The sequence below is a fragment of the Clytia hemisphaerica genome, unplaced genomic scaffold, assembly GCF_902728285.1.
Source record: "Clytia hemisphaerica strain Z4C2 unplaced genomic scaffold, Clytia hemisphaerica genome assembly, whole genome shotgun sequence".
Taxonomy (NCBI): domain Eukaryota; kingdom Metazoa; phylum Cnidaria; class Hydrozoa; order Leptothecata; family Clytiidae; genus Clytia; species Clytia hemisphaerica.
The window spans coordinates 673,790-686,742 of NW_027103851.1; the positions used below are offsets into that span (position 1 = coordinate 673,790).

At 35.6% G+C, this 12,953-nt stretch overlaps 1 protein-coding gene across 1 annotated transcript; it reads left to right on the top strand.

Moving 5' to 3' along the window:
• Nucleotides 1-1,516: 1,516 nt before the first annotated feature.
• On the top strand, nucleotides 1,517-8,452 carry LOC136807724 (peptidyl-prolyl cis-trans isomerase-like). Its single transcript, XM_067064334.1, has 3 exons — nucleotides 1,517-1,720; nucleotides 5,341-5,633; nucleotides 8,181-8,452. The coding sequence occupies exons 1-3, from the start codon at nucleotides 1,553-1,555 to the stop codon at nucleotides 8,314-8,316; spliced, it is 597 nt and encodes a 198-aa protein (XP_066920435.1). The 5' UTR covers nucleotides 1,517-1,552; the 3' UTR covers nucleotides 8,317-8,452.
• Nucleotides 8,453-12,953: the final 4,501 nt, after the last annotated feature.

The following is a 12,953-nucleotide window of genomic DNA, read 5'->3' on the forward strand; positions in this document are numbered from 1 at the left end:
GACCCAACGAGGACGCAAAATGAGGATATATGTGATTGTCGCCTAAAAGTGTATTATATTATAATGTATGTAATATGTTGCAGTGTTTTCTGGTCTGCGTCGCGACGCAAACTTTGAAAGCACGTGAAAAGCACGTGGTTAGATTTTGACATTTTAAATAGTCATACGTGGATAAAAGTTGATTTTTTTGATAATTTTTAGCGTTTTTAAAACATTTTCTGTTTGAATTACTTTGATCAGAGCTGCCCCGTCACCCCGTGCCCTGTAACAACCCGTACCCCGTAACCCGCGCCCCGTAACCCGTAACCCGTAACCCGTGCCCCGTAACGCCCCGTGACCCGTGACCCGTGTTTCGAACTAGCCGCTAATTTCTAAAAAAGAGGGTGTCAGAATAAGATAAGGTATGTCGATAATTACCGTAAGTTGGTCTAACGTCGACATCCGTCTTCTAATTTCGACATTTTGACACCCTTCTTTAGAGATAGGAACAATAGAAACTGAGGAAGGTCGGAATCGCTGATTGACTTTGTTTAGCGCAATGAGAGGAAAAATCTTTAGTCTATCAGTGATTTCGACCTTCTTATTATTCCTATCTATAAAGAAGGATGTCGAAATTAGAAGACAGATGTCGACATTACATTAGACCAACTTACGATAATAAATGAAAAATTCCCACGCCACAAAACGAAAAGAAAAACGAAACAATAGGATAAAATGTATGAAATATCACAAAAAAATTTACTTAATACCTTCACCTACCTAATTTCATTGGGTAAAAATGGACCCAGCAGCAGCACAGCATGTCGACATCTGTCTTCTAATTTCGACATTTTTTTTTTTTTTTTTTTTTTTTTTTTATTGAATTGTACACTATAGTAGTTGTCTTATAATCTGTAAATTACTTAATATTTTTTCATTTATTTATTTTTTGTTCCATTAGCGAAAATAACTTGTAAAAAGTTCATGCTAATAAAGAAATAGAAATAGAAATAGAAATAGCACCGTCTTTTTACTACCTATACCTACAACAAGATGATGCTAGAGGTAGGAACACAGTTCAAAGCGAAAGTGAAAGTTAAAACAGGTTATCGAGTAAAGTCCAATGAGCTTGAAGCCCCGAAGGGGCTAGAGAAAAATCCCCAACCTTTCTCAAGCAAGAAAATCTTCCAAGAGTTTTGGATCTAACCCCGTCGGGGCTTTGAAATCAGTGGTTAAGGCCCTGGTCATACGGTATGTTGGTTTGAAGCTGGTAATTTCAGCAATTTTACTAAATTAATTCAAAATGATTGAGGGAAGATTGTAAAAGAAAAAGATTTAAAAATCAAACTTTTGTTCTAAGTCACCCTCATACATATTTTTCTTGGTTGTTTTAGTCCTATAAAAATCAGAAAGAACTGAAAGAAATTATTACATATAGCCCGGGCGTTATTCAGCGCTGCCAAATCTCACTAGGCACAACATAAAGGAGATAAAAATATCTAGATTATTTTAGATTAGCTCCCAAATAATTTGCACCACTGTTTACTTGCTGCAGACGCCTTGAAAGGACCACATGTTTCTTCCCGCCTCCAAATCAGTCTTTTCTTCCAGTCGCCTGGGATTCAATCTTCTGAACAGAAGCCACAAGTTCCTGAGCACTACATCCAAAAACAAGATGCCTTACCAATGTTACTTCGATATTGCCGTTGGAGGTCAACCAGTGGGACGAGTTGTTATGAACGTAAGTGAAGTGAATTATCCGAAATTTGATCTCTTCTTCCTATAAATTACTCCTAATTCTGCAACTCCAGGTCAATTTTATATTGGGCAGTTCAAGTTATAGTACGTTACCCTCCTGTGGACGACATGGATTTTCTTTAACAGTTTACTTTTGAAAAACTTCAGGATTTCTGTACCCTGTCGTCCACAGGGGGGTAATGGTGTTTTTCTGGAACTGCCCATTACAAAGAAAGATTTTCACTCAAAACCACTTTCAAATAATTATTCCTTTTCTCAACAATTTAAAGACAAATCCTGTTAAAAATATCCAGACTCCCCCACTCATGACCTCAAAAATGTAAGGATAATGGGTCCTAGGACTTTTTAGTATGAAATATAGATAGATAGATAACTTTTTCAATTGATAACTGCCAATATCAATATCCAGAACTATTAATTCTTTAGGTTTGTTTTGATGACCAGCAACTTATATTTATTTGTTAAAGCCTGTGTATACTGGGAATAAGGAATTCTCAACTTTTTCATCATGTATGTCGGACTTGAAAATGCATGTGTCAGTTTTTAGTCAAGGGAATAACAGTCGAGGATTATGCCCTAAATAAGAGACATTTCGCTAAATGCACAGAGCGCGACGGCCCATTTTCCCTTTCCTATCTTTCACCTTACCTGTTTATTCTACTTTCTGAGACTTACTTTCTCATTTCTGACTGAGTTTTCATACCTGTCAATCATTTGTCCATCAATTTCGACCAGTCTAATTTTCGCACCGAGTGGGATTCGAACCACCACCAAAGAAAGACCTTCAGATTCGATAGCCAGCGTTCTATCCGTTGAGCCATCGCCGCACAGCTAAACCACGCAATTCATAACACATTATACCGAACTGGCAAAAGACGGGGGTAATGTTATTATAATATGGGTAAAAGTACCCCTTTTTTAAACCTGACTGAAATTCGAGCCGTTACTAGCAACCCTGCGGGGCCCAAGGCGCCGAGTATGCACCCGGCACAGTGACAAGCCGTTACTAGCAACCCTGACCCTACCTCCCAATACCCCCTGAATCACGGAATGACGGATAGGAAAAATTTTTGGGAAAAAAAATTGCTCTGCGCGCTCTGTGCATTTAGCGAAATCTAATAAGAGAAGACCCAAGTTAGAGGATTACCTTATTTAGGAGATTTCCAGTCTCCTATTTAAGAGAACATTACCTAAACTGGGAGAATTCTGTACGTTTCCACAAATTTACTTCAGAGCAGACTGTTTGCGCAATATGAGAATAAGATCACGTTTCCTTGATTCCGATGACCCAAAAGCCAAAATAAAATACCTTTTCATTCTTTTTCAAACTTCGAAAAACCATAAATAGCCTCATTTGCATGTGTTGACGTAATTTTTAAAATAATGAAGAAACACCCTTGACCTTCAAAACGCGTTTTTTCTCAAACCCCCTTATTTAGGAGAGACAAGAGCAACTCACTTTCTGTTTGACCTGCGTTTTGACCGCGCAAGCGTTTCTTAAATATGGCCCAATCTATATTATTACTTTTAACGAAATTCTCAGGATGTAGATCAGCCTTTAGATTGATAAACCCTAACCAGCCTAGGTCCACGAAACAAAAGCAGAACTCAACCAAATTTTAGTAGAAGAGAGAAAAAAACGTGCTGAGTCGATCTATGAAGTTCAAAACTTGCGCAAAATGATGAGAAGGCCAAAAATCAATGAAGAAAGAATAGTCTCCTAGTTAAGGGGCGATGTCCATATTCAATCTTGCCACACGTAACGGGAAAAGACCGTTAGTTTTCAAACATACCTACCCACCACCTTAACGGTCTTCATGATTTGACCAAAATTTTACCGAAGCTTTCATTCCCGCTAAAATCAAAACAAACGGCCCGCTACAAAGGTCGCCATTTTCAGAGGTTTACAACGGCCAAATTCCATCACAATTTTTAAACGGCCTTTGTTTTTAAAACTCCCAAAGCAAGAATGTTATACTCTGAAACCACCCCTAAATTGCTCAGGGAAAGGATTTTGGATAGCATGATGCTAAAGGAAAAAGCGAAGAAGTGAGCGCTACGATAAGCGATTTTTGATTTTTTCCTTGGAATTTTTAGTGGAGTTTCATTTTGGTCATCAATGCCACAGCTAACTCCCAACATTCCGATATACCTACCCACTAACGGTCTTTTCCCGTTACGCGTGGCGACTTTGAATATGGACGTCGCCCCTAAGAGAAAGAAATCTCCTACTTAAGCGACCTTCTCTTAAATAGAGTATAACTCTTATTTAGGGCATAATCCTCGACTGAATAAGTAATTACCAATGTGTAAACTTTTCACTATATCTAAAGAATTGTGGGCTGTGCAAAATTCAAGGGCTGTGCAGGCTGTCCGACAAAAAGGAGACAATAAATATCAGTCTGTTTGTTTTGGTTTTCAAAACACACAAAGAAATTAAAAAGAAACATGCGACAAGCCTTAACATTGAATAGAAAATTTATTTTTGAGGGACCCCTTAAATCAACTGAATTTCTTCCATAATCCATATACATCAAAAAAGATGTAAGATGAAAAATTGGCTGGATTTCGGAGTGCTTTTTTTCTGAAATTTCCTACCAACTGTATAAAATTTTTTGCCCATTTTGACAATTTCCTCATTTTAGTAGGCAGAGGCTCGTTATAAAATTTTGATGTCTGAAATGACCCTAGGATAGGCTAATCATTTTTTCATATGCACGTAAAATCTTACTTTAGACCTTAACCCTATTCGTACTAGGCTTTTAGGGGCTGTTCCTGTACCTTTTGATGTAGTTGGCCTTTTGCTCGAAGTGGGCAAAAACCTAAAATTTCCTTTGCTCTTTTAAAGAGCTATTGTATTATAACAAAGGCTTTAAAAAAAATTCTGTGAGTCTAAAATATTATTTTATCCTAAATATTCAATAAATTACAGTCAAAACGATACATTCAACATAAAAATTAAATTTGTATTCATTGGAAATGTGTCAATTTTTGTGACACTTTACTGTCAAGAATGTCATCAGTGTGTGAAAATTTTTAGTTATCAATTTTTTTTTATTTTGAAGCTAAATAAAAGTTAGGAATTTACAGAAAAATTCATGCCAAAAGCTCCATCAGTTCAGGAGCTGTTAACGTTAGCTTCACCCCCAAACAGAAACAGCCCCCCTCGTACGAATAGGGTTAAGGAAAATCGTTCGTAAGGCTGACTTTTGGAAATTTCCCAGGCATGACGTAGAGTTTCTATTGAGTAAAAATTTAAAAACTTTTAAACATAAGCAAGCTCTAATTAAGGCCCTAAGACACTACATAAGCTTAGGGAAATTACCCCACTTTAATGTAAGTTCTTAAGTGAAATTTTACAAGCATGTTGAAAAAGCTTCAATGAACTAAACAAATTTAAACATATTGAAAATCAAGAAAGAAGCCTACAACCCTATTTTTAGGCAGTTTTTGGCCCAAATTGGCCCAAATATATTTTTTTTCGAAAATCAGGCTCTGACACAGTAAGCTTCAAATTTTAACTAAATCATTATGTTGAAGTATAGAGGGAAACTGAAGTAAGATTTGGAATACCCCATCTTGTAATTTTCCATCTTCTTTCAGATCAGAGACGATGTTGTACCAAAGACAGCTGAAAACTTCAAACAATTGTGCACTGGTGAGAAAGGATTTGGATACGCAGGATCAACATTTCACAGAATCATTCCTGGATTCATGTGTCAAGGTGGTGACTTCACCCGAGGAGATGGCACTGGTGGCAAATCCATCTATGGAAACAAATTCCCAGACGAGAACTTCCAATTGAAACACACAGGTCCAGGCATCCTTTCAATGGCTAACGCTGGTCCTAACACCAATGGATCTCAATTTTTCATCTGCACTTCCAAGACACAATGGTATGTACCTGATTTAATAAATTGGCCATGTGATTCATGTTAAATGTGTGTTTTCTTCATGCTTCTATTATGTACCTGATTTAATAAATTGGCCATGTGATTCATGTTAAATGTGTCTTTTCTTCATGCTTCTATTAGTATAGTAGAGGTTGCCTCTCTTTCTGTCCTGTCAATGACGACGTATTACCAAAGATTGCGTACCATAAATATTTTCAAACCAATGTACAATTTTCAGATAAAAGATAAATCATTTCTATACCTCTAAAAACTCAAAATAGCAACGAAAAGGCAATACAGGGTCCACATTTATTATCAACATGAAGGTAATGAAGATAGATGAAGAGAATTCTTGGTGATGCCATAAATGGTCGTTCTAATCTTTTATAAATTTATTCAAAGCAGTATTTCTTTAACGTACCATCATTGGAAGCAATAACCATCAATTGATAACTTTATAAGAACAGAAATTCAGATATCTATCATCTTAAATATTCCCACAAGTACACACAAAATTAATCATCTTATTCTAAAAGCAACCAAACAGCTGTTTGCCTCTGATAAGTCAGGTGAGACCAATTTAATTTGTTGTTCTACAGGCATGACAGACCCTATTTTCGCTAAAATCAAAAAAATAATATTATTGGATTTCCACTACAATATATTTTAAACACTACTTATTTGTAAGAATCAAATTTAAGAGCAGATGCAGCTAAGAATCAGAAGAGCTCAATATAAAGTGGGATCATGGGGGTCTTCAAATCTTCCTGAAATTTTGACACAAGGTCACATATCTTGGGTGGATCACACACAAAAAATTTCAGCTCTCTAGCAACAGCGGTTGGTAAGTTATGCCCAATTCACGAAAATGTAATTTACAGACCAGTAATTCACTGACCAGAATTTAAAACTTTAATAACTAGGCCAATTTTGATCCGATTAAGCTGAAATTTTGCACACTGCTAGATTTTGGTACTATCTTTCAGTTTTTGATGAAAATTTTTTTTTCGGGTCAACAGGAATTCCGCCATTTTGATTTTTCAATTTTCCAAAAAATCTTTACCAGATGACTCTAAGCTTGATTTCCCAAAAAAGGGTCTTCAAATTTTCAACTTTTGTACCTTTTCGGAAAGCTCTAAGGCTGGACTTTCAGGATGTAAAAAAATTTCCATGGAGATATTTTGTCAAATTGAGAAAATGACCGCCCAAGTTCAGCTTTTCACTGATTTTCATTTTTCCCTCGTTTCCAGGCCCCCGTATTTCAGAGTGAGAGGTCAAATAAAGATTGGAAATTCAACATTTGGATTCAGATTTTTTAGTCGTTTCAGGATATGTATGGTTATAAGTACTTTAAAGCAATATCTAAAGAGCTATCAGGCTTAGAAAGTACAGGTAAAAACATGCGATTTAGGCAGATTTTAAGTTTTTCGCAGTTTCCCACCCCCTAAAGCCCCTTCTGGGTGAGAGGAGTTTCTGTAAGCTGCACCTTTTGGTCCATAGTTGATGTATTCCATACATACTAATACAATATGCTGAAAGAAACTTTCTCAGATAGCTCTACTTCAAGCAAAATCAAGCTGAAGTTTGAGAAATAACGGTAGATTACCACCTTTTACCAGATAACCAGATTTTAATACATTTAATGGTCTAAGTAGGGTTTTGGTGTCCCTCTATATTGATTTTGAAAAGAGCTGATGATATCATTGCCAGGTTTTCTCAGATTCATCAGAAGAGTTGTAATGAGAGAACCAATTGCCAGGTTTTTCTCAATAATCCTTCAACTTTAAGTTAACAATGGAAGTGGTTTGAAAGCTCTATGGGCTATGTGACCTTGTGTCAAAATTTCAGGAAGATTTGAAGACCCCCATGATCCCACTTTTTCTGATTGTTAGGTGCATCTGCTATTAAATAAAATTAAATCAAGAAATTAAAAAATTTAGAAAATCAAGCATTCCATACATACACTAAGATTTTTTTATGATCTTCATCGAAGATTAAAAAAAGTGAATTTTTGAACCAGATATTTTTTGGAAATCATTTTTCACCGACCAACCCATATTTTGCTAACGTGTAACGATGTGCCTGTAGAATATACGAATAAATAAATCAACAAATTAAATTGGTCTCGCCTCAGAATAGAGCAAAGGGCATTGACTCTCCATCGATTTTAATTACCTTCATGCTCTTTGAAAATTTATTTGTGATTATCAAGCATAAAAATTTTACAAATGAAGAAAAATAAAAAATGAAGAAGAAAAAATCAACTTCTTGTAGAAATGTGGTATAATTACCATTTTAATCTTTGACCATCATCACTGTGAAAAAGTCTTCAATCAAAAGATATCAAACAAAGTTTGTTATGCGTTGATTGACAAAAGGCTGTTTTTGTCGTTTTTTTACTACTTTGTAGAGTCGACCAGCAATAATTTTTGTTTTGTTGACGAAAATAAGTCCCATGAAAATTAAATTATTCAATAGAATATCCAACAGAAGAATAAAAAAATAATCTGAAAATTGAAAAATCTGAGTTTAAACTGTACTTTTTACCAGGTTGGACGGTAAACACACTGTTTTTGGAACGGTTGACCCAGATTCGATGGATATTATTAAGAGGATGGAAGCAGTAGGAAGTGAATCCGGCAAGTGTAAAAAACCTGTTACAATTTCTAAAAGTGGTGTATTATAAACCCTTACTTGACTGTACATTGTAATACTTTTTTATTTGCAATTTTGTAATTTTATTTTATGGTGATAATCATAAGGGATGCTGTAAAAAGCATTGAATTGATTTATACAAAAACAGAAATAAGCTTTTGAAAATATTCCTTGTTGTTAAACTTTACTACCTTAAGGGAAGAAATTTTCGCGGAATTTAATTTCGCTAATTTGGGCGTAATTCGCGAAATTCGATTTTTTGGAGGATAAAGACGGCGATGAAGTTTAATCGTGACTTATCATAGAAACATTCATATTTGATCTTTTATTATTTTGTTGTTAATGTGACTGAAATATGTCTTGAAATCGACCTGCATTTAGTGGTTAGAGCTGGGGTCGGAGACCTGTTTCACAGGTACTGGCAAATTTCAGAAAAATATTTAGAAAACAAGTTGGAAGCATTTGAGAAAAACAGAAAATAGGGGGAGAATAAGAGACGATGCATCCTGGAGTATGATATCGTTTGCCAACCTCTTTGCTTGGTTCCAAAGAAATCCGTCGACAATAGGAGAAAGTTTGAATTTTCAACTAAAAGTTGAATCCTCATCTCCCTTAAAATGCATAAAATACCCCTACTAAGACTAGTAGGGGGAATTTTGTTCGATTTTTTGGAATCGCTTGACTGTTTTGTTAGAAGCACTTGTTATACATTTTTGGAAAGCTAAGGGGTAGGGGAATCGAAATTACTATGTTTCCAATTTTTTTTCGGACACTTTGGTGTGATTTTCGGACAAATATGACGGTCTCAGGCAAAAATCATAGGGTTAAAAATTAATGAAAATTTTAGCTCGAGAAACAGAGACCTGTTGTATATTTTTGGAAAGCTCTCAAAAAATTAAGATTAGAGATATATTGCAAGTATAGGTGATTTCTGTACCTAACTCGAGATATTAACCCTTGAAAACCGTGTTTTTCAGCCAGAAACAGCTATTTTGTCCAGTTTTTGCGCTTTTTGAAGCTCAATATCTCGAGTTAGGTACTGAAATCACCTATACTTGCAATATATCTCTAATCCTAATTTTTTGAGAGCTTTCCAAAAATATACAACAGGTCTTCGTTTTCTCGAGCTAAAATTTTCATTAATTTTTATCCCTATGATTTTTGCCTGAGACCGTCATATTTGTCCGAAAATCACACCAAAGTGTCCGAAAAAAAATTGGAAACATAGTAATTTCGATTCCCCTACCCCTTAGCTTTCCAAAAATGTATAACAAGTGCTTCTAACAAAACAGTCGAGCGATTTTACAAAATGCCCTCTACTAGACGTTTTCTTTAACAAAATCACAAAAACCCTGAAATCTTCTAACAAATCAGTCTTTTCAATCCCCTTGATTTTCATATCCCCAAAAAAATTCAAGGGTATAAATCTTGCACCTCAAGGGTCCCTCAAATAATATTGAATTTTCAAGGAATTAAAGGGTCGTTGGGTACCCCTTAAAGTTAAGAATACTTCCAGGTACCCCCAAAATTCTTGGGTGGAAGGATCCTATGGAAAGATGATTTTATCAGCTTTCCAAAAATGTTGCTGGTCTGTCGCATTGAGTTTCAAGCCCGAAGGGCTAGAGGTCAATCTCTAACCTTTCTCAGGCAAGAAAAATTGAAGCCTTAAAATATGCGCCGTATTTTTGATGACGGATTGAATCTAGCAATTCCTTTGTTTTCGAGTGATATATTTTTCAAAATGAAGCGGTAAATTTTAGTTTCAATCTGTCATTTGTGTAAAAACCAGGCGGGCCGCGCAACTTTGGTAGGATTTGCTGGCTTCAAATCCTACCAAGGAGATTGACCTCTAGCCCTTCGGGCTTGAAACTCAATGGTCTGTCCTGGGGAAAAAGTTATGGACCACTCGGGATACCTAAGGCACCCCCCCCCAACGGTCGCATGAGTTCCCGCCCCTTAACATAAATGTTTTTGGGTTTTTTTCGAAGCATTTCGGTGTAAAAAATGGGTTGGGTGTCGGATAGTCCCACTTTCTGTAAACTCGAAACATTTCGAGAAATCCTCATTTTCGCCCCATTTTGATGACGTCACTCACAGAAATAAGAATTTGAATGTATATCGAGTTTATCTTTCTACATTACATCTGCTCATTTGACGTCAATCGATACTTCGATTATCAGCCGGATTGAGAGAAAATGATATATGAGTGAAGGTACACTTAGCTTTTTTTGGTCGCCGCACAACGCGCACGGCTCGATTATTGCATAAATTAAATAAAGCCTTCAAGGCTTGTCGCAATGAACGGCGTGAGCTTTTTTGAAAGTTGAAAATTTTCAACTTTGTGCGCAAAGCTGTGCGTCTCTTCTATTGTTCTTTATGAAGTAGCCAATCAGAGAGAAGGTAAACATACTGATTGTGTGATTATTTTCATCATGTACAATTGCTTTTGTTTTGATTTGCACAATGCGCTCGAGCCGTGCGCATTGAACGGCGACCAAAAAAAGCTAAGTGGCCGTTTTAGACAAATTCTAGATATGATATGTTCCTATTTTTTTCCATAAATATTTCAATGTTGTCAATTTCATTTTGTTGTAATAATGTTCTTTTATTGTTTCGGGATCCCCGTAAACAGAGGATTGCCGATCTCAGTAATTCGAACAACAACTTTGCGTTTACCCATGGTCCCATTATGGATCTTTCAATGTCTCTTTTTTCAGAGAGTTTATTTATAAGCACTGTAATCCGGCTGATAATCGAAGTATCGATTGACGTCAAATGACGTATGTATGACGTCATCAAAAGAATTTTAACTTTTTTTTTCGCGGATCGCTTCCTTTTATTGATTTACACCTTTGCTTTGATGAAAGTTTGAAGTCAAAAGCTTTCTCCTAAAGTGTATCCAGATATAATTGGCAGTGGAAACAAGAATGCCTGTAACTTTTGATAGTCCGATAAAATTGCAAAATTTTTTTTGCTTGTTTTAGAGAATCAAAAGTGCTATATTTCTATTTGATTTTGAATGTATTTTTTGTTGAAAAATTCCCGACTTTTATGCTACAACGTTCATTTTTACACCAGTGGTAGTTCAACCTTAGGTCAAGAAGGTTGTCAAATTTCAAGGCAAATATAAAAGTCCTTACGAAGATATGAGACCCGAAATACCCCTTGCTAGCACTTTTATGTGAAACATCAAATCTGCAAATTTTTAATAAAACGGGGGTAGTGATGATAAAACAGTTTTTCAATCATAACACATTTTACCTTTGATTTTACTTTACGATCTTTTTACGATAACGACATAGCCATAAGTGCTTAGTGTTTTGGGAATTAGCAAAGTCCTTTAATTCAGAGGAATGTAAAGAGATGGAAAAACAGCTTCTTGAAAACAAAGAAAAAACGGCTCGTCATATACCAGGTCTCTTGCCCTTAAGGGAGTTTATGTCGAGTAAATAGTTTCTTTTGTTGTCGCTATAAAAAATCTGCATAATTAGCGTGTTGTGACGAAATTCTTTTGTTTCTAGCCTGATAATGCGCAAACTTTTAGGGCTTATATTTTGGGTACACCTCTCCTATACGAAAAGGTACATATATCTTCTTGCTCAGAATTTCCTAGCGATTCTACTGATATAACCGCATCATGACCGCACCATAATATGGAAAGATAGAGCTCGAGAAAATTATAACTTCATCTTGATTTTACTCGACTTCTGACAGTTTTACAAGAACCAATTTAATATCATTGCGTTAAGAATTTCTTTTGCTATACATTGGAAAAATATTGCTCCTTATTCTTAAAAATTGAACTAATAATCGGCAAAAAAGGAAAAACAAATTTTCATTTTTATCGTCACATCATGTAGAAACCGTCCGATTTGTATGGCGAGCCGTCTTTTCTGGACTTTCATTTAATGACCTAATCAACGTTTCTAATTCTACAATGGAATTTTCAATAGAAGTGATCGTTGAACTTTGAGTAATCAGAAAAGCTGTTTTTCCATCTCTTTACATTCCTCTGTTTAATTACTTAAAAATAACAGAGGCAATATAAGTTAAATATGCTTATCGTTTCAATAAAAACAATCATATTGTGATTTCACTTCGTTTCGAATTAATCAATGACACCAATAATACCAATGCATCAACACTACTTTCCAACTTTTAATTGCACTGTTCAAAAAAGATAACATAACCCCCGTTTTTAGTAAAAATTTGGAGATTTGATATTACACAGAAAAGTGATAGCAAGGGGTATTTCGGGTCCCATATCTTCCGAAGGACTTTTCCGTTTGCTTTGAAATTTGACAACCTTCTTGACCTAGGGTTGAACTACCACTGTTGTAAAAATGAACGTTGTAGCATACCGTATTACTTCGAATAAACGCCCCCTTCTTTTAAACGACCCTCCTAATAAAAGGAATATTATTTAATAAACGCCCCCTTCGAAAGTTTAATACTTCAATACCAGTGTTGATTGGGTTTGAAAGGAAAGATTTTAGTCATTTTTTGTAACCAGAGCAGTTTTCGATGCAATTTTAGTCGTTGAACCAAAGAAATTTTGCACTAGGATCCTAATAAAGAACTAAAACAAAGAGTATTCGACTTTAGACTAAAATAATTTAACTAGTCATAGCTTTCACTAAATGCCCCCACATAAAGATCATGTCATGC

Excerpts from the sequence above, each read along its gene's own strand:
- LOC136807724 (XM_067064334.1), top strand. The coding sequence starts at position 1,553 with ATGTTTCTTCCCGCCTCCAAATCAGTCTTTTCTTCCAGTCGCCTGGGA. Across the intron at positions 1,721-5,340 it reads TGGGACGAGTTGTTATGAAC|ATCAGAGACGATGTTGTACC; the intron begins GTAAGTGAAGTG and ends ATCTTCTTTCAG. Across the intron at positions 5,634-8,180 it reads TGCACTTCCAAGACACAATG|GTTGGACGGTAAACACACTG; the intron begins GTATGTACCTGA and ends ACTTTTTACCAG.